The following is a 26,097-nucleotide window of genomic DNA, read 5'->3' on the forward strand; positions in this document are numbered from 1 at the left end:
TAGAGAATGGGTTGGAGATGGGAGAGACTAGAAATAATTTTTAAAAACTACTGTAGTAGTCCAGATGACAAATTATAAAGACCAGACCTTGGGTACTAGATGCATGAATGGAAAAAAGAGAATGGAAGTGAGATATGTTTTGGAGGTATAATCAACAAGTCTTAATAAATGATCAGCAATAAAAGAGTGAGGTATGATGAAAGTCAAGGATAGAATGTAAGCTCCTTGAGAGTAGGGATTGTTTCATTTTTAAAAATTTGTATTTCTAATAGTGCAGTGTCTGGCACACAATAGGCACTTAATAAGTGCTTAAAGTGGTTCATTCAAGTAGATCTGGCTGTTGCAAACCTAGATGATTGGAAAGATGGTGGTCCTTTCAACAGAAATATGGAAGTTGGGGAGGGGGGAAGATGATTTGTTTTAAAAAGCTCATAAATTCTGTTTTAGATATGCTGATACTCAAAAGACATCCAGATAGAGATACACAGCATACATTTCATAATGTGGGACTGGAATTTAGCAGAGATATGCAATCTGGAATCTGTATATTTGGGATTTATCTGCATAAAGATAATTGAACTTATAGGAACTAAGGAGATAATCAAGAGATAAGAGGGCATAGGACAGTGCCTTGGGGTACACCAATGCAAAAGAAGCAGGACAAATATGATCCTGTAAAAGGAGACTTTAAAGGAATGGTTAGTCAGGTAGGTGGAGAACTGGGAAAGAACAGGGTCACAAAATTCAGGGGAGAGAGTGTTTCATTTTGGAACTGTTCCATTTTGATATATTCATCCCTTCTCATATGATGGAAACTTGGTATATTGGGAGAAGAGAAGCAGGGCCAGGACAGAGCCTTGGGGGACACCCACAGTTAATGAGCATCATCTGGATGAAGATCCAGCAAAGGAAACTGAGAAGGAAGGAGGAGAACCAGGAAAGATGTGTCCTATAAATCTAGAGAGAAGAGGGCCATCAGCAGTGTCACGGGCTGCAGAGAGGTCAAGAAAGATGAGGATTGAGAAAAGGCCAAGATTTGACCATTAAGATATCATTAGTAACTTTGGAGAGAGATGTTTCATTTGAATGATGATATCAGAAGCTAGACTATGGAGAATTAAGAAGAAAGTGAGAGGAAAGGAAGTGGAGGGACTGAATGTATACAGCCTTCTCAAGGAGTTTAGCCAGTAAATGGAGTAGAGATATAGGACAATAGCTAGCAAGGAACATTAGATTAAGTGAGAAGTTTTCGAGGATGAAGGAGACATGGCTATGTCTCCATATTATTCCATATGTAGTAAGGAAGCTGCCAGTAGACAGGAAGAGATTGATGATTAATGATAGAGATAAGAGAGAGGGCAATTTGCTGGAGCAGATTGAATAGAATAGGATTATTTGTGCTTGTAGAGGCATTTGCATTGGCAAAGTGAAGGGCATGTGATACAGAAGTAAAGGAAGAAAGTGTGAGAAGGGTTAGAGATGAGGAGGGGAAAAGAGAAAGAATGGCCTCAATTTCTTCAGTGAATTATGAGGAAATGTTCTCAGCTGAGGGGGTGGGGTAGGAATAGGGGGCCATGGGCTGATTGTGAAAGGATGGAACGTTTGGAAGGAAAAAGCCATTGTGGTGAGTAGGATAGTGAGTCAATTAGGCAGGCATAAAAGGATTGCCTTGCTGCAGCAAAAGCCCAGTTAAAATTATATAACATATATTTGTGGTGGACCCAGTCAATGCAGTTTTGTGATATTTCTCTAGTTTCATTCATTCAGTAGCAATCTTTAAGAGTGAAGGCAGTGAATTCTTGGCAAGGCAAATTCTTCAATAAGATAGAGGGGCAAACAAGTGGGTTGCTCAGGGACAGACTGTTTGTGTAGGTGGAGAGAATGCCTAGAGTGCTCCCAGAAGAACTGATTTATTTGGAGTTTGGGTAGCCTGGGAAATGGATTGCTTTGTAAAGGTCTGTGTGAAAGTCTTTAGGCAAAGACTAGATGAATATCTTTAGGGGATATTATAGATTATTACAATAGCTTTCGAATCTGTCTCCCTTCTTTAAGTCTTTTCCTCTCCAGTCCCTCTTCAGATCTGACTACTCCCTACTCAGTAAACTCCAGTAACTGGCTAGTGTCTCTAGGATAAATTATAAACTCCTCTGTTTAGTTTTTAAAGCCCTTCAAATTCTGGCTCCGATCTACCTTACCAACCTTTTTGTACTCTATTCTCCCTTCCACATTGTAATCCAACCAAACTGGCATTCTCTGTTCCATATATACATGCCATTCTGTTTCTGATTTCTGTGGCTTTGCCTTAGATATACCCTGTGCCTGGAATGAATTCCCTCCTCCCTTGCACCTCAAAGAAACCCCTCTTTCTAAGGCACAAGTCAAGCACTTCCTTACATATGAAGCCTTACCTGATCCCACCAATTGCTAGTATTCCCTTACCCCCACCATACTACCTTCTATTTGACTAACTTCTGTACATCTATAGCCATCTATCTGTCTGGCCAGCTAGGTGGCATAATGGATAGTGTGCCAGGAAAACTCATCTCCCTGAGTTCAAATCTGCCTTCAGACACTTACTAGATATGTGACTTTGGGTAAGTCACTTAACCCTGTTTGCCTCAGTTTTCTCATCTGTAAAATGAGCTGGAGAAGGAAATGGCAAATCACTCCGATATCTCTGCCGAGAAAACCTCAAATGGGGTCACAAAGTGTTAGCTGGACATGACTGAAAAAACTGAACAGTAACAACATAGATCTATATCCTTAGCCATTTATCTATATCTGTAGCCATAGACTGTTAGAATGTAAGCTCCTTCAGAATAGGAATAGCTTCATACTTTGCATTTATACCCTTAGTACCTCTGGTGGTGCCTGGCACATAATAGGTGCTTAATAAATGCTTATTTATTGACTAATATTGCATAAGAGTTTCCATTTGAGGTTACATATTAGATACCCTCTGAAATTCCTTTTTAACTATTAGATTATGTGTATGACTGGAGAATACCTCTGTATTTCTAGAAACTTGAAGCTCTTGTTAGGAATTAAGCCTCTTTTCAGAACTAATTTCTCAACACTCAAGGAAGGTGGGGGGGGCTTATTTACCAAATATTTATAAGAATAAATATAAATAATAACTGAAATTCATATAGCACTTTAAGGTTTATAAAGTACTTTGCATAATTCTTGTTTATTTTCACAATAGTTTGAGGTAATACTGTTGGTATTAACTCCATTTTAAAAATGATGAAACTGAGACTTTGAGAAGTTGGGACATGTCCTAAGTCATACAGGCTAATGAGTGTCAGAGGTGTGATTTCTCTCAACTCCATATCCTACTACATGTGTTTATCCATAATTATGAGAATTTAGCACATAGTCAATTTTGAAAATTGAGCAAAAGAAAGTGTAAGCTGTGGTGAATTTTTTTAAAGTCTCAGCCTGTCTTTGGTAAATGTGAGGATACTATGTACAAAGAAATTGAAATGCAGAATAAAGCTGCTGTTGTTGTTCATTTATAATCTTTTGGTAGTTTGTGGGTAGAGATTCTTATGTAGGCCTAGTTGAAACCCGTATTTAAAATAGTGTGTTGCCTCTTTTCATGAAATGAAGTAGCTTTGTATATTTTAATAACTTGTTAAATTGTAATTTGAAAAAGCACTCACAAAACAGTAGTATTCAGAGCTTCATGTGGTTCTTTTGTATGTGACTACTAAGGTCTTTAATTTATGGATTAGCATATTTTAGTACATTAAACTCTACACAGGGTCTTTAGTCATTTGGCTTTTTTGGTTAACGATTGTTGATTACTGGCCTAGATCTAGAATCATACAACACTACATCACTATACTCTAAATTGACATGAATCTGAATGCAGCATGCAGTGTCCTACAAAATAGTTCAAATATTAAGGGTACTGATAATTCCAATGTACTTTGCTTTGATCAGACAATACCTGGAGTACTGTGTTCAGTTGTAAAGGCCAGATTTTAGGAAAGACAGTGATGAATTGGAGCAAATCCAGAGAAGGGTGACCAAGATGGGCAGAAGACCACTGCTAGCTATGTCAACACCATTTGAAGCAGCTAATAATGATTATCCTGGGGAAGAAAAATCTTGGAGGCATACCTGATAGCTTCTTCAGATATTTGAATGGCAGTGAAAAAGGACTTAAACTTGTTCTGCTTGTTCCCAGAGGGCAGAACTATGAAAAATGAGTGGAGGTTGGGGAGATTTCACCTTGATATAAGAAAACATTTAGCAGTTGGAACTATCCCAGAGTGAAATGAACAAACTTGGAATTTAAGGGATTTCCTATCTTTGGAAATGTCTAATCAGAGAGTAGATGACTACTTGCTGTGTATGTCGTAGAGTCGAGATTACCATTCAGTTGAGTTAGATGACATAAAAGGAAAAAGATCCAGGTTCTAGGCATAGGGCTGCTACTAACCAACTGTGTCACCTTGAGCAAGTCACTTATCTTCTCTCAAGGTTTGAGGTTTGGTGAGGTTTTGTTTGTTCTGGCAAAATGAGGTTGCTAACTAGACAGTCTGTATGTTTTCCTTACATTCCTCATTTTCTAAGAAGCATTCTTTTAAGAAGGTGACTCTGAATAGCAACAGACCATAAATAAAAGTAAAGTGATATTTTATGGCATTCAATTGTCTATGTTATAGTAATGGAATTTATTGGAAAGAACAAGTATGGTATTCAACTGCTTATGGAGTAGAAGGACTACAGATTTTAAAAATTAAGGTAATATGTTTTGATACTTTTCACTAAAATAAAAGTATGCAGGGCTTTACAAGGATTAGCAGGTCAGATTACAGTCATTTACACCCTCCATATTATTCTGTCAGATCTTGGATCCAAGCAGCTGTACCTTCATATGAGGTCTTGAGGGAATTTGTATTCTACCTGGCCCTCCTATCACTCTTACTTACTTTAACAGGGGATGTTCTCAAGGGTGTTGATAGCATGAATTTCAGCAGCTGATGCTGCTATTCCACTTAAGAGCAGAATGAAGTTTACTTTCAACTTTTTTGTGAAGAATGTGAAGTATCTTTTTAATAAGTACACTTGTATTTTGCCATCAAAGAAGTTAAGAAGAGAGTGCTAACATGTTAATGGAATCATCTGAATATTGAAAATTAACATAAATCCCAAGTCTGTTGGCATTTATTATCTAAATCATAGAACAAAGATGTGGGTAAGAAAAAGTAAAAGGAAATGTTGACTTAGCAAATGAATGAATAAAACTCATGAATAAATTAAATACATTATGTTTAGAAGGTAAGCTATATATGTGTTTGCATGTATATCTGCTATATAAAGTTCTGTGAAAACCTCTTATTTTAAAAAAAAAGCTTCATGAGCCTACTTTATTATTAGTTAGTATCAAAGGAATTATGAATGTTAAAGTAGATAACAGTAAAGATATAATTAACACTGTATCTCTTGATTTTTATAGATTTGATTCAGGCTACCAATGAGACAAATGTTAATATCCCTCAGATGGCTGACACACTCTTTGAAAGAGCAACAAATAGTAGCTGGGTGGTTGTATTCAAAGCCTTAGTGACAACACACCATCTAATGGTCCACGGTAATGAGGTGAGCTATAGTTTTCTCAGTTTAGTGTTTTGTTTTGTTTTTTTAATAAGAGGGAAGGTTAACCAGAATATTGCAGCTAAGTTTGTTTAGTAATTAGTAGCCATTTCTCATCCCCTCCTCTCCTTTTTTTTTTATGTACTTATTTTTATCTGTTCTTGGAGGGATTGCTTTAAAAGGATAGTGAAATGTACCCTAAGTGGCCACTGATAAGATGAGGGTGGTTGTTATTTCTTCCAGAAAAGGTTTTCCTTGGTATTACACCCATGTCATTATTTGTATAATATTTAGGTGTCTTGGTGGGAAAAAATATTAGGTGATGACTCAAGGTTGTTAGGATTTGGATATTAGAAGATAAAGAGAAAAACTGTATCAGATGTTGAATGTAATTATTGGATCTTCATATAGCCATTTTTCCAAAGAAAATTTTTAAGCTAAATATTTTCCTTTGTTTTAAATGTATTTAAAAATCATTAGGAACACTATTTCAAATGCTAGGTAATAAATTGAAATTTAGTTCAGTTGTAATTGAATTCAGTTCAAAAAATGAAGTACCTGTTATATATAAAGAACCATGCTAAATACATTTGATAGGGCGGGATGTGAATGTGCTGTTACTTTGTGTATATATAAATGAATATGATAAGTTTCTTGCCCTCAAAGATTTAATATTTAATAGGGAAAGTTAGGCATATTCATAAATAACTATTAAAATAATTGAGAGATAAGTGAAATTAGAGGTTAAAACAAAGTGCTTTGGGAGACCTGGCAAAATAAAAATTATTTTTGGCTAGATAGATCAAGAAAGATTTCTGGGAAAAGCTTTTGAGATAGTCTTTGAAGAGAAAGGGTAAGATTTTGACAAGAGATCATAGTAGGATTTGGGGGTGAGGAGCAGGAATAGAAAGAACATTCCAAGTGTAAGGAACACTGTCTTTCCACGTCTGTGATAATGCTCGTGAAGAGTATGCTTAGAGGAATGACAGCTCAGTTTCACTCAAGCTTCAGATAAACAGAGCATTTAATTATGATTTGTTTTTCAGAGATTTATTCAGTATTTGGCCTCTAGAAATACATTATTCAATCTCAGCAATTTTTTGGACAAGAGTGGATCTCATGGTAAGAATATTTTTGTAATGTATTACTTGAGATTTATAAGTAAAGAGTTATGATCAAACTTGGGTCTGGATGTTTATAGCTCTTGGCACTGATTTTGACCCAAAATTGGCTTATTTTTGACTCCTAAGATGATATCCTTCTGCATCATTAAGTAGAATAATGGTTTAGATCTCTAGAAAGATAATTTCCTCTTTTGTGGGAAAATACTTTTTAAAAAAATTCATGATTACATTTTCGTTCTTCACAAGACTTCACATGAACTATTTGACTGTAGTTGGGTGATACAGTTTCTATCTTAGTACACAAAATTACAGTTAAAGGTTTCCTATGTAATAAATTTTTGTTGTTTTTTTTTTACAGGTTATGATATGTCTACCTTTATAAGACGTTATAGTAGATACTTGAATGAAAAGGCTTTCTCCTACAGACAAATGGCCTTTGACTTTGCCAGAGTGAAGAAGGGGTATGACTTGCGTTTCATATTTCTATTTTAGCATAGTGAGGAAATGAAGCATTCTTGGTTTCTACTCACCCATTAGTTAAGGAATTTATTATAGAGTTGCTAAGAAGCTTGAAAAGAAACAGCAGCTAATATTTGAACATTTAAAATTCCTCTGGGGGGAAAGTTCTTGCTGTAAGTGGTACTATGAGGGTTAGTATTGGGTTAATTATTATTTTTAGCACATCTTTGTATTTTAATGCCCTAAAGTCAGGTTTGCTATTAGAAGTTGTATCAGGAAGTAACGACTTAGGTAATTATATTTAAATGTTTCCTCTACACCCACCAATCTAAATTGATGCTAAATACAATAATACTTTTACAATTTTTTGTTGAGAGAAAATAAAGCAACATACATTTTAAGTGGGGGTGACCTTTAGATTATAGATATTAAACATGATATTATTTTCCAAGACCCTGAGGACTTTGAGCTGGTTTTCCCTATTTTCCTGAGCTGGCCAGCACTGCTCCCTTCCCATGGGGTTAGATGAGAAGCCTTCCAATGTTCTTCCTGGCTCTAATCCTGTGAATCCACTCTAGAGTGAACTGTTGCTTCCTTTGAAGTCCTGCCTTCAGGCTTCCCCCGAAATCCTTGGGCCAGGGTCAGGAACTTGCAGCCTCGAGGCCACATGTGGCCCTCTAGGTCCTCAAGTACAGCCCTTTGACTGAATCCAAACTTCACATTGTTTGGATTCAGTCAAGACACCACACTTGAGGACCTAGAGGGCCACATGTGGCCTTGAGGCCGCAAGTTCCCCACCCTGCCCTTGGCATTGCTGAGAGCAGGCAAACAGAGAGTTCTCTGTGACAGGTTATTTTGTATCAAGTTGTAGAGGCTGTGAGGTATGGAAATAAGAGCACTAGACTTACAGTCTGAAGGACCTGGCTTTGAATGCCTGCTCTGGCATTTATTAGCTGTGTGAGTTGTGTGTTTAGTTACAAATCAGCTTTGAATACCTTAGCCTGAGTTGATCAGCCATTGCTGTGTCCACACAGAGGGAAGCATGTCAGCCAAGTATTGCACATCCCAACTGAGGAGGGATGAGATGATGCTATATGCCATTTCTTTAACACCTCATTCTATTTTCCTTCATCCCCAACCTTTGGCAGCAGGGTCCCTAGCTTATGGTCATAGATCTCTTCAACATAAAATCCCCCTGGCCTCCTTAGCATAGGCATAAGCAGTACCTCTTCTACTCTCTGTCACCAGGCATTGACTAATGCTGTTAAGGAAAGAGTAGGTGCCACAGCCACCGTTGCCAAACCAATGTCCTATTCTCAGCCATAAATACAGGCCTCCCCTAAGACTGGGATGGGAGGAGCGGATTGAGAGAAGTGGCTACAGGCTGCCTAGGCCTAGAGACCTTTTATAATACATGATCCTCCTAGACATCATTACCATTGCCCCTTCTTGCCCTAGTACCAACCCCTCTCAGAGTTTGTGACAGAAGAGTGACTGATCTCACCATCCTTTCTTGTGTGTGTGTGTGTGTGTGTGTGTGTGTGTATGTGTGTGTTTAGTAAGGCAGTTGGAGGTAAGTGACTTGCCCAGAGCCACACAGCTGGTAAGTATCAAGTGTTTGAGGCTAGATTTGAACTTGGGTCCTCCTGACTCCAGAGCCAGCGCTCTATCCACTGTGCCACCTAGCTGCCCATCGCCATCCTTTCTTCTGATCATCTTCATTTCCCTGAACAACTGCTTTCACCTTCCCCAATGGTGAACAAACTCCCACTGATTCCCTTCAATCCCTGTGACTGTCACAATTTACCAAGGCAAAAACCTTTGAATCCCATACTCCACTCTAAAACTCATCACTATTCAGCTTAGACCTACCCTATCCACCCTTTTCCTCTTCTTCCTTTTCCTTCCACTTCATTCTCTAAAATGTGTGCTCTATCAGAACCAAATGTCCTTTCATCTCTCATTCTTTTCATCTTACTATGCTCATGGAAATTCAGCTTTCTACAGAAGACCATTCTCATTGCTTATTTTGTCATGCCCTACCCACACTTGGCTTGGAGGAGGAGTGTTTCTTGCTCTCTGCTACCACTTCCAGAACCTTCTTATGCTGCCATCATGCAATAATTTCTCTTCATTTTGAGGGTCACTCCATCTGTCTATAATACATTATCCAAATCCTTATTACACTCATGCCTCCAAATATTTTTCTTTTTTCCTTTGAGTACCTGGCCCATATTCTTCCCCTCTATCCCAGCTCTTGCCTTTACCCTTGGGAATGTCAATATTTGTGTTAAAGTTCCTTCAAACACCCAGTCTTTCCAGGCCATTAGCCTTTATAACTTCTGAAACCTATATTCCAATTCTACCTTAGCTTCTCATAGGGAATGGTCATACTTTAGACTTCATGAATACCCAAAGCTATTTGAACTCCATGATTTTGAATTCTTAAATTCCCTTCTCTAAACATAATTTCTATCTTTCTATCTCTTCCCTGACATGCTAGACCTGGAGTCAGAAAGTCCCCAGTTCAAATACAGCTATAGGCACTTATTAGCTGTATGATCCTAGGCAAAAAAAACTTAATCTCTGTTTGCCTCAGTTTCCTCAGTTGTAAAATGGGGATAATAATAGCACCTCTCTCCCAAGGTTGTTGTGAGACTCATATTATGAGTTTATATCTATATCTGTATCTATGTGTGTGTCTCTCACTTTCTATATCTGTTTGAAGTGCTTGGCACAGTGTCTGGCATATAGTAGGTGCTATATAAATGCTTATTTGCCTCTCTTTCCTTCCCTCCCCCCATGCCAGAATTGTGTCTGACACGGGCACATAGATGCTTAATAAGAACTTGTTGTCTTATTGCCAACCCTATAGGGACTTTGAGATAGGGATGAGGGACAGGGAAGAATTAAGAATTATTGCAATGTTGTAAATATGGTTGATGCTTCCAGTAGAAAGCACACTGATGTTCTCAATGGAAATAGGGATGTGTTTTGGTAGAAATATGGAGAATTCTGTTTTGGACCTATCCAATTTGATATGCTTATGGGCTGTTCATGTAGAGATGCTGGTAATGGGGGATTGGAGTAAGAGAAATTAGGACTGGTTGTTTAAGTTAGTTTTAAGTGGTATTGTTGCCTCTTGCTTTTAAACCATAGTAATTTCCCCTTAACTCCTCTCTCACAACCTCCATTGAACCTTTCCTTGTAAAAGGTAAAACATAAAGTATAAGAGGGGTATACCCCCAGCCCCAATTAATGTAACTAAAAGATGTTCTAGCTCTGATACTTTTATCACATGGGAATGCTTTTGTGAGTTGCATAATCATTCCATCAATCAAAGGTATAAACTAGATCCAAACAAGTTTTCAAGCCTTTGGATGAAATCAGAATACTCTACAGAGGAAATATTTTGTGATTGTTCAGAAAAGAGAGTATTGCAAGAGTTAGTGAAGCTTTGGGAGCACCTTCGTGAATCAGACTCCTTGTGAGAGAGCCCAGAGCAAGAGTCACCTCCCACTCTCCATTAACCATATCATAGGAACAACTTGACTGGACTATCATAGCAACAATACATCTATCTGGGAACTGAGAGAGAACGAACTATATCCTAACTAAAGGCAGCTTTATGAGTGTGACTTCTTTGTAGGTGGAGAGAAGTGTAGCTATGAATCCCACCAAGTGAGGAGCAGACAGTTACACTAAGGCGAACCTCATGAGGACTCTGCAAAAGGAGAAAAAGTTTTCAGTAACCAAGAGCTGTGAATTTGCCTCTTTACCACATGTGTAGGCTTGAGCCCACTCTTTACTGAACTCAGTATGTACTTGTGGGAAAATGTGGGAAAATTTGGGGAAATTCATTTTGTATTACATGTTCTTTTTATACCACCATAGAAATAGCCCTTTCTACAAGCTTAAGCCTAGTAATTAATGGGGAGCAAGTTAGATAGGGGTTTGTGAGCAACACTATTAGAAAACTATCCTTAAGCCCTCAAGATTACCCCTAGAACTGTGAAGGGAAAAGTAATCAGTTGCCCATTTGGGACCTGGCCTGCCAATTTGAGTCTGACCTGGGAGAGTGATTCCAAATTTGGGGAGGGGTAACTACATAAGCAAGAAGATCATTGGCATCTGATACATTGTCCTTCCACAAAGACAGTGTGTATCACATTCCATCTGTAATCCCCCATCTCTCAAATGAGAGTAAAAAGTGTTTTCAGTTCTCTAGGACCATAATAGTTAATTCAGTTCAGTAGGAAGAGAACTAAGAGAAACAAATATTATGGAAACCAAGGAAAGAGAGCATGTTTAAGAAGATGGAGTGGTCAGTAGTGTCAGAAGCTGTAGAGATGTCAAGTTTAATGAGGATTAAGAAAAGACATTGCATTTAGCAGTTAAGACGTCATTAGTAAATTTGAAGAGAACAGATTCAGTTGAGTGGTAGATTGGGAAACAAGATTGTAATAGATTGTAAAGTGCATGGGAAGTATGACAATGTAGGTCATGAGTACTTTAAAAGAGTTGGGCTATGAAAAAGAAAAATGATGTGAGAGAGTGGCTTGAGATGGTGGGATCAAGTGAAAAGATTTTTTAGAAGGATCAGGGAAAACAACTTGTATGTTGACAATGGGGAAGGCAATAGTTAAGGAGAGATTGAAAGAAAAAGAGAATGATCTAGGACAGGGGTCAAGCTCAAGAAGGAAAAGGGTGGGATTAAGAGTACAAGTAAAGGAAGTTACCTTGTCAAGGAGAAATTTGTTCACCTTTTCATCAGAGATTGGAGCAGATGAAAAAAGAATCAGGATTGATCAAGAGGAATTTTTAGGTGTTAGAGTAGAGGAGAAGAGGGCGCTCATGCTGAATCACTTGTTTTCTAAATAAAAGAGGATGGAAGGTCCTCTGCTGAGAAAGCTTGGGGAGGAGGTCTGGTATAAGAGGTTTGAGGAGCTCAGAAAAAAAAATCGAGAATAGCTGCTGAAGAGTCTGACAGCTAATCAGGTATTTCTGCCAATCACATATGAGTGAAGGAATAAGGGTAGAGAAGCCTTTGAACTACATACTGAACTCCCTGAGAAAGGAAGAATGACTTGAAGCTAGTAGTCTACTATGACAGAGTTTTGGACTAGGTTAGAGCATTATATGCAGGGTTCCATCCTGTGATCTCCCACATCTGCAAAGGTGTTGGAGGGATTATTTTCTGTAAGGTGTGCTGAGCCTGGAGTTAATAGACACTACACATAACATATTTTACTATGAATAATTCATCTAACCTCTGAGACTGTTTCCCCGTAGTAAAATGGAACTAATGATGCCTGTGTTGTCCCTACCTCACAGGGTCAAATGAGATAATTGTGCATACATATATACATTCATATATACATGAGTGTGTGTGTCCATATATACACACATGCACAAACATATTGTGCTTGGTAAATCTTAAAGTTAGGTATAAAATTGCTATTATTTATTATAGTTCAACAGCCATCTCCATCTTTTTGGTGAGAACCAGAGCCAGGATAGTTTCCCATTATTACTTATGTATGTGCATGTTATTTCCCTGAATGGAACGTAAGGTTCTTGAAGGTACCTACTCTTTCATTTTTGTCTTTGTATTTCCAGTGTCTAGCACAGTGCCTGGTGTGTAATATCACAGAGTCAAAGAATCTGAGACTAGCAATGTAGTCCAACCTATACACAAAACGAGTCCCCACTCTAACAACCTGACAAGTGGTGTTATGGCCTCTACTTAAAACCTCCAAAGAAGGAGAACCCACTGCCTCTTGAGGGATGCTATTCTACTTTTGGAAAGCCCTAATTATGGGAAATTTTTTCTTGATATCAAGCCTAAATTTACATCTTTGCCACTTACACCCATTATTTCAGATTTTGCTCTCTGCATCTAAATAAAAAGAGTCTATTCCCTCCCTACATCATAGCCATTAAGTCAATGACCATTTATTAAGCACTTGTTACTTGCCAAGCACTGGGCTAATCTCTGGGTTTATAAATATGAAAGAGAAAAACAGTCCCTGAAAGAGCTTACAAACTAATAGGGGAAGACAACACACAGAAAGGAGCTGAACTAGGGAGTGAAAGAAAGTACTCAGTAGAGAGATGATGAAGTAGTCCAAAGGAGTGAAGGAGGGAAATGAAGGGATGGCTGGCCTGGGTGCCCTTCTTAAATGGAGTTTTGGAACTCAACATCCCTACCCTCCAGTCAGAAGGGAAGAGGATATTGATGAGATGTGAACACCAATGTTGATTTGACCTTGTAGGATATTGAGGTTTCCCATTTAGATATTTAGAGATAGCTTATCATGCTCCCCTCCTTAACACCTCTCCCCCAGATCTTCTCTTTAAATGTGCCTAATTCCTTCAACCAATCCTCATAAGACATGGATTCAAGGCCCTACATCATTATGTTTGCTCTTCTCTATGAACTTTTAAACTTACCAATGTAACTCTGATACCATGGTGTCCAGAACTGAAAGCATATCCCAAATGAGGGCAGGGTACATAGAATTACATTTCCCTATTCATGAAAACTATGCCTCTCTTAATACAAACCAAGATAGCAATAGCTTTTTTTGGCTGCCACATCACACTGCTGACTCATATTGAGCTTACTGTATACTAAAATCCTAAGATCTTTATCAGAACAACTGCTGTCTAACTATACCTCAGCCCCATCTTATATTTATGAAACTGATTATTTTGTACCTATTTTAAGACTTTATACCTATCCCTGTTGAATTTCATCTTATTAGACTTACCCCAATTTTCCAGATTATCAAGGTTTTTTGGATACTATCATCCTGGGTCAATTCTTGTCCATCCATGGCTTTAGAAGTCAATCATTCCCAACCTTTTTGGTCTCAGTACCACTTTACACTCTTAAAAGTAATTTAATATCTCGAAGAGCTCTAGTTTATGTGAGTTATATTTATCAATATTTACCATAGAAATTAAGATGTCTTGGTTTTATTATGAAAATAATTTTGTCCTCATGTACTCAAGGACTCTCAAGGGATCCTTAGACCATATTTGAGAACCACCAATTTAAGACATTGATAAAAATGTTAAACCCAGAACAGATCCCTGGGATACTCCATTGCAGAACTGCTAGTACATTTACAAGGAATCAGCAGTAGCTACTTCTTGAATACAGCCATCAAGTCAGTTCTGAATTCATCTAATTATATTATCATCTAGTTGCTAGTGACGTATATGATTGTTGATTAATTCTTCAACCTTTTAAAGGGTGAACTTGTCGTTAAGGTAAGCCATGGGTTGATTAATTGCCCTACTTTTGACATAGTTTTCCAGGAGATTTCCAAATAATTAAAGTCTCCTATCACTGCTCTATTATACCTTAATGGCAGACTTGTGATCTGTGTCCATTCTTCACCTGTTTTCTCTTCCTGTTCAGGAAGAGGACACTCCTTCACAGTGTTGCTTATTTTTCTCTTATTGTTTATTTTCATTCAGATACTGTTTCCCTTGAATCCCCATTCTGATTTTCTTAAATTAGTATATATTCTTAATATACAGTACTACTATACCACTATGTTTATCTATTCTGTTCCTTTGGAATAAGATAGGACCATTATCTATCTTTATTCTAGCCACTAATCTGATCCCAATATGTCTCTGTTACTTCTGAGGTCAAATTTGCTCCCGGGTAGTAAAAATCTCTATTTCACTTTGCTTATTAGATGTTTTGTCCGTTTGTGTTATCCTACATCTCTTCTGCCCTTTGTGGCTAAATTCCTTGAAATGGCCATTTATAATAGGTACCTCTACTTTCTCTCCTTTCAAGTCTTTTCTTAACCCTGTGCAGTCAAGCGTCCAACTTTATCATTCCACCAAAACTGTTCTCTTCGAAGTTACCATTGATCTCTTAGTTGCCAAACCAAAGGCCTTTTCTCAGTCCTCATCTTATCAACCTCTTAGTAACTTTTGACACTGTTGATCCTCCTCTCTTCTCAAGATTTTCAGGACACCACTGTCTCCTGGTTCTCCTCCTACCTATCAGACCACTCCTTCTCAGCCTCCTATCCTCATCCAGCTCACACCTTCTAAGTGTAGATGTCTCATAGGGTTCTGTTCTGGGCCTTCTCTTCTCTCTCCATATTAAATTTGCTGATCTCATCAGCTCCCATGGATTTAATCACCATCTCTATGCTGACAACTCTCAAATCTATCTATCCTTTCCCAACCTTTTTGCTGACCTCCAGTGTCTCATCTCTAGCTGCCTTTCAGATATCTCAAATTGGATGTCCAGTAGACATCTTAAACTCGTCATGTCCAAAGTGGAACTTATTATCTTTCCCTCTAACTTTCCCCCTTCTACTTTTCCTATTACTGTAGAAGGTAACACCATCCTTCCAGTTCCTCAGTCTTACATCCTAAGTGTTTTCTTTGATTCTTCACCATCTCTTACCACCACCCCCACATCCAACCTGTTGCCGAAACCTGTTGGTTTCACCTTTGCAAAATCTCTTGAATATACCCCCTTCTCCCCTCTGACGTTGTCACCACTCTTATTCAGGCACTCATCATTACATGCTTGGATTATTGCAATAGCCTCCTGGGGGGTTCTGCTTGCTTCAGGTCGCCCCCCACTCTAATCCTTTCTTCCTTTGACCACTAAAGTGATTTTCTAAAAGCACAAATCCTATCATGTCTGCCACACACATACACACCACTCCACACCACACCACACCACTCAATAAACTATAGTGGCTCCTTATCATCTCTAGGATTAAATTTAAAAAGTCCTCTGATTGGTGTTCAAAGCCCTTCATGACCTAGCCTCCTCCTATTTTCCACTCTTCTCAAACCTTACTCCCCAACACTCTTTGATCCAGTTACACTGGTCTCTTTGTTGTTCTGTGAAAAAGAAAATCTCTGTTCTGGGCATTATCTCTGTGTCCCCCAAAAGTGTGGTTCACTTTGTATTCAGAGTTTATCACTTCTCTCTCTGCAGGCGGGTAGCATTTTTCATCATGAGTTCTTTGGAATTATCTGAGATGATTGTATTGATCAGAGTAGCTAAGTCTTTCACAGTAAGTCATCATTACAATATTGCTGTTACTATGCACAGCGTTCTGGTTCTATTCATTTTACTTTGTATCAGTTCATATAAGTTTTCCCAGGTTTTCTGAAATCATCTCCCTCATCATTTCTTATAGCACAACATTATTCCATTATAATCATATACCACAACTTTTTTAGTCATTCCAGTTGATGGGCACCCCCATATTTCCAATTCTTTGCCACCACAAAAAGAATTGCTATTAATATTTTTGTACCTATAGATCCTTTTCCTTTTTCTTTGATCTGTTTTAGATACAGACCTAGTAGTGGTATTTCTGAGTCAAAGGGTATTGGGCATAGTTCCAAATTGCTCTCCAGAATGGTTGGACCAGTTCACAACTCCCATCAACAATATATTAGTGTCATGATTTTTACACATCCCCTCTAGCATTTGTCATTTTTCTTTTCTGTCATGTTAGACAATCTTATAGGTGTGAGATGGTACCTCAGAGTTGTATTTATTTACATTTTTCTAATCAATAGATCTAATCAAATTTTTCATGTGACTCTTGATATCTTCGATTTCTCTCTCTGAAAACTGCCTATTCATATCCTTTGACCATTTATCAACTGGGGAATGGCTATTATTTTTATAAATTTAACTCAATTCCCTATGCATTTGAGAAATGAGACCTTTATCAGAGAAATTTATGGTAGATTTTTTCCCTCAGTTTCCTGCTTTCCTTCTAATTTTGGCTGCATTGGCTTTGTTTGTGCAAAATCTTTTTTATTTCATGTAAAAAAATATCCATTTTACTTCCTGTGATCCACTTTGTCTTTTGTTTGGTTATAAATTCTTCCTTTGTCCATAGGTCTTACATTTAAAGCTATTCCATGCTCCTCTAATTTGCTTATGGTATCACTATGTCTAAATCATGTACCCATTTTGACCTTATCTTGATATATAGTATGAGATGTTGGTTTATCCCTAGTTTCTGCCAAACTGCTTTCCAGTTTTCCTAACAATTTTTGTCAAATAGTGAGTTCTTGCCCCCAAAGCTTAAATCTTTGGGTTTCTCAAACATTAGATTATTATGGTCATTTACTACTGTGTATTACCTACTTAGTCCATTCCACTGATCCACTACTCTATTTCTTAGCCAATACTGAATTATTTTGATGATTACTGCTTTATCATATAATTTGAAATCTGGTACTGCTAGGCTGCCTTCCTTCACTTTTTTTTTCATTGATTTCCTTGACATTCTTGACCTTTTGTTCTTCTAGATTAATTTTGTTATTTTTTCTAGCTCTAAAAAAGTAGTTTTTTGGTAGTTTGATTGGTATGGTACTTAATAAGTAAATTAACTTAGGTTTTTTTATAATATATTGGCTTAGCCTAACTATAAGTAATTAATATTTCTCTAGGGTTTTAGATCTGTATTTGTGTGAAAAGTGTTTTGTAATTGTGTTCATATAGTCCCTGCCTTTGTCTTGGCAGGTAGACTGCTACGTATTTTATATTGTCCTCAATTGTTTAAAATGGAATTTTTTTTCTATTTCTTCCTTCTGAGCTTTGTTGGTAATATATAGAAATGCTGATGATTTATGTGCATTTATTTTATATTCTGCAATTTTGCTAAAGTTATGAATTGTTTCAACTAGTTTTTTAGTTGATTCTTTAGGATTCTCTAAGTATACCATCATATCATCTGAAAAGAGTGATAGTTTTGTTTCCTCTTTGTCTATTCTTACTCCTCCAATTTCTTGTTTTATGCTGTAGCTAGAATTTATAGTACAATATTGAATAATAGTAGTGATAATGGACATCTTTGTTTCACCTTTGATCTTCTTGAAAAGGCTTCTAGCTTATGCCCATTACAAATAATGCTTGCTCCTGGGTTTAGGTAGATATTACTTTTCATTTCAAGAAAATTTCCATTAAGTCCTATGCTTTCTGATATTTTTAATAGGAATAGATATTGTATCATTTTAAAAGCTTTTTCTTCATCAGTTAAAATAATTGCATGATTTTTGTATTTTTGTTATTGATATGGCCAATTAGTTTTCCTAATATTGAACCAGCTCTGCATCTCTGATGTAAATCCCACCTGGTCATAGTATATGATCTTTATGATATATTGTATAATATCTTTGTTAGCATTTTATTTAAAATTTTTTATCCATATGCATTAGGAAAATTGGTCTGCAGTTTTCTTCCTCTGTTTTTTCTCTCTCTGAGTTAGGTTTCAAAACTATATTTGTTTCATAGAAGGAATTTAGTAGGACTCCTCCTTTACTTATTTTTTCCTTTAAATAGTTTATATAGTATTGTTCTTTAAGTGTTTGGTAGAATTCACTTGTAAATCTGTCTGGTCTTTGGGATTTTTTCTTAGGGAGCTTATTGATGGCTTGTTCAATTTCTTTTTCTAAGATAGGGTTATTTAAGTATTTAATTTTCTTTTCCGTTAATCTGGGCAATTTATTTTTTGTAAATCATCTATTTTACTTAGATTATCAGCTGTATTGGCATATAATTAGGCAAAATAGCTACTAATAATTGCTTTAATCTCATCTTTATTGGTGGTGCATTCACCCTTTTCCTTTCTGATACTAAAAATTTGGTTTTCTTTTTTTTTTAATCAAATTAATCAGTGGTTTGTCTATTTTAGTTTTTTTTTCACAAAATCAGTTCCTAATTTTATTTACTAGTTAATTTTTTACTTTCATTTTTATTATTCTTTCCTTTGATTTTCAGGATTTCCATTTTGGAAATTGGAGATTTTTAATTTGTTCCTTTTCTAGTTTTTTTTTAATCATGTGTGCCCAATTCATTGATCTGCTCTCTCTTTTTTGTTGATGTGTTTAGAGATATAATTTTTCCCTTCAGTACTGCTTTGACTGAATCCCACAAATTTTGATATGTAGTCTCATTGTTGTCATTATCTTTGATGAAATTGTTTCTGGGATTTGTTCTTTGATTCTATGATTTGATTATAATTATTTGATTTTGTTATTGTGATTCTTTGATTTAATTATGATAATAGAAATTATTCTATTTTATTTGGTTCTATAATTCTATGATTTGTTATTATGAGTCTATGATTTCATTCTATGATTCTACTCTATGATGCAGCCTTTAGAATTAGATTATTTAGTTTCAAATTAATTTTAATCTATGCTTCCAAGGTCCTTTATTGAATATAATGTTTATTGCATTATGGTCTGAGAAGGGTGCATTTAATATTTCTATCTTTCTGAATAATTTTTCTGTTAACTGGGATGCTGAAGTATCATATATTTTAATGGGTGCCATGTAACAAAAGCAAATTCTGACCCTAAATACAGAAGGATTCCTAGAGTTGGAGAACTAGAAAATTAAAAGTATTACCCTATAGTTTTATAGCATACTAGAGTCATGGAAAAGCTTTAATATTTTTAATAATTATTCATAAGGTATAAATTGAGAGTACAGATAATTTAAAAACATGGGAAAATATGTATATAAAAATAGATATTTTAATGACATTCTTCTTTTTGAAAGAAGTTGATTAATAGGATTTTAAAATGTATTATAGAGACTAATGATGTGATTATTTTCTGGCAGAAAATTCTCTTTATGGCACAGTAGTCTAATTATTATTATGATTTATTTAATTTTTAAACTTTGTAGGCTACAGCATCTTTTTGTTCATATAAATAAGTTAATGTTCAATAATTCACATGACAACTCTCCTTCTTCAGCTTGTTACCAAATGGTGTCAGTATAAGATTTTTAGTAAAACCTCATTCAGACTGCCACTTATTTATATATGCAATTCAATATATTTTAAGTACATACTGTGTGCAAAGTATGTAATTCATCATCCATTTATTGATGACCTACTATGTGTCAGGCCCTGTGCTAGGCCCTCAGGATATAGATAATAGAATTAGCCTTTCCTTTTAAGAAGTTTACTTCCTCTTGAAGGGAAATGGAATGTATATAGATAACAATAAGCAAAATATAGAAAGTAAATACAAAGTAATTTTGGAGTCAAGAGACTGCTAATAACTGGGGGGTTAGGAAAGGAGGTAGCCTTTGAACTATAATATGGATTAACTAATGATTCTGTGATACAAAGGTGAGCAGGGACACAAAAGCAGGAGATAAAATATTATGTATGGAGAACAATAGACAGGCCAGATTGGCTGGAATGATGAGTGTGTGAGGTGAAGTAATGTGCTATCAGCCTGGAAAAAATAGGTCAGAGTCAGACTGTACATTTAAAGAAATGTCAAATAGAGGTATTTGTATTTTATCGTAGAGATAAAAAGTATGAAGCTTTTTTCTCCACTTAATAGTATTTTGTTTTTTCCAATTACATGTAAAGATAGTTTTCAACATTCACTTTTATGAGATTTTGAGTTCCAAATTTCTCCTTCCCTCTCTCCTCTCACCCCTTCCAAAGATGGCAAGCAATCTGATACAGGCTATACATGTACACTCATATTAAATATATTTCCACATTAGTCATGTTGTGAAAGAAGAATCAGAACAAAAGAAAACCTCGAGAGAAAAAAAAAAAAGAGAAAATAGTATACTTTGATCTGCATTCAGACCCCGTAGTACTGTCTTTGGATGTGGATAGCATTTTCCATCATGCGCTTTTTGGAATTGTCTTAGACCATTGCATTGCTGAGAAGAGCTAGGTCTATCAAATTTGGTCATCTCACAATGTTGCTGTTACTGTGTTCTCCTCACTAGTATGAAGCTTCTTGACCAGGGAAGTGACAAGGTCACTTAGATGCTTTTGGGATTACAAATTTGGCTGGTGTATGGAGAATGAAAGATAGAGTGAGGAGACTAAAAAGGAAGAAGGCCAATTAAAAGGATATCATAATAGTCCAGGAAAGAGGGATTGAGGACCTGAACTAGGTTGGTCATGCTGTGGTGAAGAGAAAGGGGATGAATGTACTCAGTGTTGTAGAGGTAGTGTGTGTGTGTGTGTGTGTGTGTGTGTGTGTGTGTGTGTGTGTGTGTGTATACACATATACATATATACATATTATATATATATAGGAGTCATGTGCTTGAGTAATATGTTTCAAAGTATACTTTGATATTCTTATATTTTACAATGTAATTTATAACTATTAAGCAGTGTATTTTTTCATTAACTTAATGCATGTCACATTTTAATGGTAAATTATTTCATGCAACATATTCTTGGTAGGTACTGGGAATGCCATGATGAAAATCTGCGTAGGTATTGGGAATGCTCTGATAAAAGATAACATAATTCCTGCCCTTAAGTTTATGGCCTTAGTCTAATACTCTTTATATATTATTTTATGCTAAATGGCTTTCCCACTTACAGAGATATATTCTAAAAACACTACGAAATAGAGAAGTCAAAGTATTATACTTTGCTTGTCAGGTAGAGAGAAGCCCTCAAATTGAACCCAAACTACGACACAGTAACAATTATTGCATAACCTAGAAATGTCTGGTTTGATTAAATTAAGGAGCCACAGAATGTTAAAAAGAAAGATTGCAACTTCCTTAAAGCAATCTCCCTACTATAAGTTAGTGAGCAGCTAATAACATTTTACTATGTCTGAGGAAAACAGTACAACTCAATGAATTCTAAGATTTTTTTATACCATAATACAAACTGCCATGGAAAGTATTTCAGGGTTTTGTTTATAGTTCATTCCTTCTTTGCAGCTCCAGCTAGAGTAAATCAGTTTTCTACCTTATAAAACATAACAATAGCATCTTATATCTATTTGTGTGTTGCTCTACACCCGAGATGCCTTTAGCTTTTTATTTCATTTTCCCAAAGCTTTGAGATAATCAGGGGACAAAAGAGTAAGTTATGATGGGGAACTGACTTTACTATCCCATGTGTATACATGGGGAGGAGAAAACATTTCTTTGGGATACTGGCAAACTGTAGAAACTTGGGCCATATTATTGGCAACTGGCTTAGAGATCTGCCAGGTAAATTTTTGAGATATAATGATAGACTCCTGCTTTATACTTTTCAGAGTGCTTTCACAGATATTTTCTAAAATATCTTTATCTCTTTTTAAGCACAAATCCAGCACAAACCCTATTCTATCCCTTCCTTAGCCCCATAAAAGATTTTGAAGACAGAAAGAGCTCAGCAGCTAAAGGAGTCAGGCTTGCTTAGCTTATGTGGTTTAAGGTTTGTGATTACTATCACCAAAAAAACTGTTTAGAGCTTTCAAGCTCTAGTCCTTGTGTACTCCATAAGATAAGAGCTTGCTTTTAGAGATCACAGTTTCTCAGTTCAGGGGACATTCCCACTTTTTAATTGAAGAGGGTAGATGTCCTAACATTAACGTGGTATGGGACTCTTGTAACTGTACTCAAGTAATATAACTTGTTTTATAGAGTCCCAAACTAGTAATTATGTTTATTTTCTCAAATTTAAATGCTTTAGAAATTCTTTTTTGTCTATCTCCTCTACCCTAGCCCTCATAAAAGTAAGGTAAAATAAAATTCACCAAAGATCAAGTTAAATGTAGTCTTTTTAGTTGTCTTCGTGTTCAGTGGAGATGCTACTTGAGATCTTATTACCTTATTTTTGTAGCATTAGGTACTAATTAGGGCAGCTAGGTGGCCCGATAGATGGAGTGCAACTCATCTTCCTGAGTTCATCTGGCCTCAGATGCTGACTTACTAGCTGTTTGACCCTGGGCAAGACACTTAACCCACTTTGCCTCTATTTCCTCATCTGTAAAGTGAGCTGGAGAAGGAAATGGCAAACTGCTCCAGTATCTTTGCCCCAAATGAAGTCACAAAAAGATATGACTGAAAACAACTGGATAATAACAAAAGGTGATTAAGGTCAACATTAGTTCCATTCTTTTACTGTACAAAGATCCAACTTATGTCTCATGGAAAGAGTACTTAATTACAAGTTAAGATATCATAGTTCTCTATACCTTGTATGTGGGTGTGTGGTACAGCTGCCCAAAAATAACACTCAGAGATTTTCTAGGTATAAAGTGAAAGATTTATTACGTTCTTGCGAGAAGCGGGTGTCTGCTTTGTCCGGCAGTCCGAGGGAAGCGAGGCAAGGCACAAAGGCCAGGACAAAGGTTATATAGCCCTAACGCAGAGATACCCACCCACCATTGGCTTTGAATTCCCATTGTATAGGAATTTCAGCCTTACAATCTAAAACGCAAAAATCTGCCCCAGAAACAAGAAGCTACATTATAATACTACCAATCCTAGCTATTTATCCTTATTTAGTAATTAGCCATTACCTAATGCTGATGTAACAATACAAATCATGTGATTTCTAGGAACCTGAAACTTAGGCCTATTCAGGTTAGTGTAACCAACCTGGAGTTTGCAACAGTCTAAGACATTGCTACACTCAGTCCACCTGAGAGATCTCACATTGTTTACATTGTTTTACCCAGTTAAAAACCAGAGCCTTGACAAAAGTTTGCAAAAAGGAGAGATCTCTTTATTGACTTTCCTGAGAAAGTGCACCCCCATGCTGCCTAAGCTGCCCTGAGAGTGCAAGTGCCCTTTGTTTAAGGCAAGATTATGTAGACCCTAACGCAGCAGCCCACCCTAACCCCTTCCCGTCAGCTCATTGACTGAGCCTCAGGTATACAATCTATTCGTGTAAAAACTACCCCAGTAACAGAGAGAACAAAGAGGTATAGAAATTATGTTAGCATGTTCCCCTTTTCAGGGTCTCACAGTTTCAGCAGCCTTTTACCCAAGGTCATATAACTAGCTAGAGGATGAGATAGACAGGATGTTCTTATGGCTCAGGAATTTCTGCTAACATTATCTAAGAGTACGGGAGGGAGAAGGCTAGGGGAGGGGGTCTTGTATTCTGAGGGGTCGTCACTTAGTGTTGGTACACATGTACCACTCAAAAGCAGCAATACCAGAACCATTAACAAGAACTAATGACCCTTTGAGGAGGCTTTACTTCTGAGAGATCATCTCTCACATGGGCAAGGGTAAGTGAAGTAATAGTGGAAAATATTTGGATGTTATGTACATAGTCTTGAGTTAATTACATCCTTGTAAAATCTAACATGTTGTCTTCATTTTTGTCTTACAGAGCTGATGGTGTAATGAGAACAATGGTTCCTGAAAAGCTACTGAAAAGTATGCCAATATTGCAGGGACAGATTGATGCATTGCTTGAATTTGATGTATGTATCCATAAACTTGGATTTTTTTCACTTTGATTTATCAAAAAGAAGCATCATGGAGTAGTAGATAGAGGGGTATCTTGGGCCACTCTATAAGACCTTAGGTGGCAGAGCTATTGCTGATCCTCATTGTTAAAGGGACTGCCCTATATTGATTAAATCATATGTGCAGAACAAAAACAAAAACACCCTTAACAAAAGCCTACTTTAAAAAAAATCATTCTTGTATTTTTAAGTTGAATAATGGCAATTGATTTAATTCACTTACAATAGTGAAAAAACTTTTAAATATTTTAATGCTTCCAAAATTTTTGAGAAATGCTTTTCTTTGGATTCTAGAAACATGGTATAATAAAATTAAATGTGATTCTCCTCTCCTCCCCACCCCCATAGCATGTTAGAGAAGACTTAATTTCTCTCTGGTTGTATCCTTGCAAAACTTTATAATATTTTAGGCAGTTTGAATAATGTTAAAAATTTTACTTTATATTCAGTAGATTTTTCAGACAGCATCAGTTATTCTTACCAGGCTTTTATTACAGTTTCTATTAACAAACAGCAATTCACGAAGGGGAAAATAATCAAGCTTTTAAAATTGGAGGAGGAAAATGTATAAAAGGAAAAAAATAATATGAGTAAAAGCCAATTTGGTCTGGAAGATGTATAGACCTAATGGGGGAAAAAAGTATTCTTTGCAAATTGATGTTAAGATCTGGTTGAAGAATAAATTTGTTACCGTAGTGATTTTACTTGTCATATACAAAAGAAAAAAATGCAGGAATATGAAACTGGGGCTATACTGCTCCTGTCAATGCTGTCAGCAGTCCATGTTTTTCACCAAAGTGCATCCTGAAGCTATACTATAAAATATCATTATAAAGCAGATGATATTTTCTTATGAGAACAATATTCGATTTGCCTTTTGCATTTTTGACCAAGGATTTGGCATTAAATGAATCATAAATAAAAAGTATAGTGTGCCTTAAAAGTAAAGAGGAAAGAAAATCCACCTGGCAGTAGTTTAAAATGATAAAAATTCTTTTCTGAATCCTGCAGAGCAAGCCTAAATTTTCTTAATGCACTGATTATACAAAGAGCCTTAACAGATTATAAAGAGTACATACTTTAATACTTCATAGATATATAATTTTGTCAATATGGTTACTGCCTATGTTAATGGAGATTGTAAGGTATGTAGAACTTGATAATGGTCTTCAAGTTGCTGTGGCCAAAAAGTATATTGTTCCGAAGCCAACTTGCTAATGGCCTTTTATGAATTCAGTTAGGCTGATCCGTGGACAGTAGAAATTCATTCCATCACTGGACTCACAGAGCCTTTTCAGCTTGGCATGGGACCTACCAGAGCTTACATTTTGATGATATAGCCTTCAAGAACCTAATGAGCATCTTATTAGGACTTTACTCTAGATATATGTACATGTGGCACACAAAAAGCTATTCTATCAATTGAATGTCATATCCTATCTGAAGTAACTTTTAATGTTTTTTTTAAGATTTAGGATTTGTACCCCTCTATTTACAAAAGGATTTCCAGTAGCTTAAAAAGTTAAAACACAAAAAACAGGATAAACACTTTCAATTGCATTTTTGCCGCCTTAGAGTTTTAGAAGGACTTTGGTGAGATGATTTAAATGCATCATCAAGCTTC

The 26,097-nt window shown here is 36.3% G+C and overlaps 1 protein-coding gene across 15 annotated transcripts in view; it reads left to right on the forward strand.

Annotated features, from left to right (window-relative positions):
- The window catches only part of SNAP91 (synaptosome associated protein 91), a 150,951-nt gene that overhangs the window by 29,329 nt on the left and 95,525 nt on the right, over positions 1-26,097 (forward strand). For 14 of the 15 annotated variants that reach the window (XM_078155259.1, XM_078155260.1, XM_078155253.1 and 11 more), the window contains exons 3-6: positions 5,471-5,613; positions 6,654-6,729; positions 7,090-7,192; positions 24,335-24,428. In XM_078155259.1, the coding sequence (XP_078011385.1) occupies positions 5,471-5,613; positions 6,654-6,729; positions 7,090-7,192; positions 24,335-24,428 (416 nt within the window). The remainder of the gene's footprint in view (positions 1-5,470; positions 5,614-6,653; positions 6,730-7,089; positions 7,193-24,334; positions 24,429-26,097) is intronic. The other variant, XM_078155264.1, reaches the window with a different exon arrangement.

This window comes from Phascolarctos cinereus, unplaced genomic scaffold (assembly GCF_003287225.1).
Source record: "Phascolarctos cinereus isolate Bilbo 61053 unplaced genomic scaffold, phaCin_HiC Scaffold_5;HRSCAF=322, whole genome shotgun sequence".
Classification (NCBI taxonomy): domain Eukaryota; kingdom Metazoa; phylum Chordata; class Mammalia; order Diprotodontia; family Phascolarctidae; genus Phascolarctos; species Phascolarctos cinereus.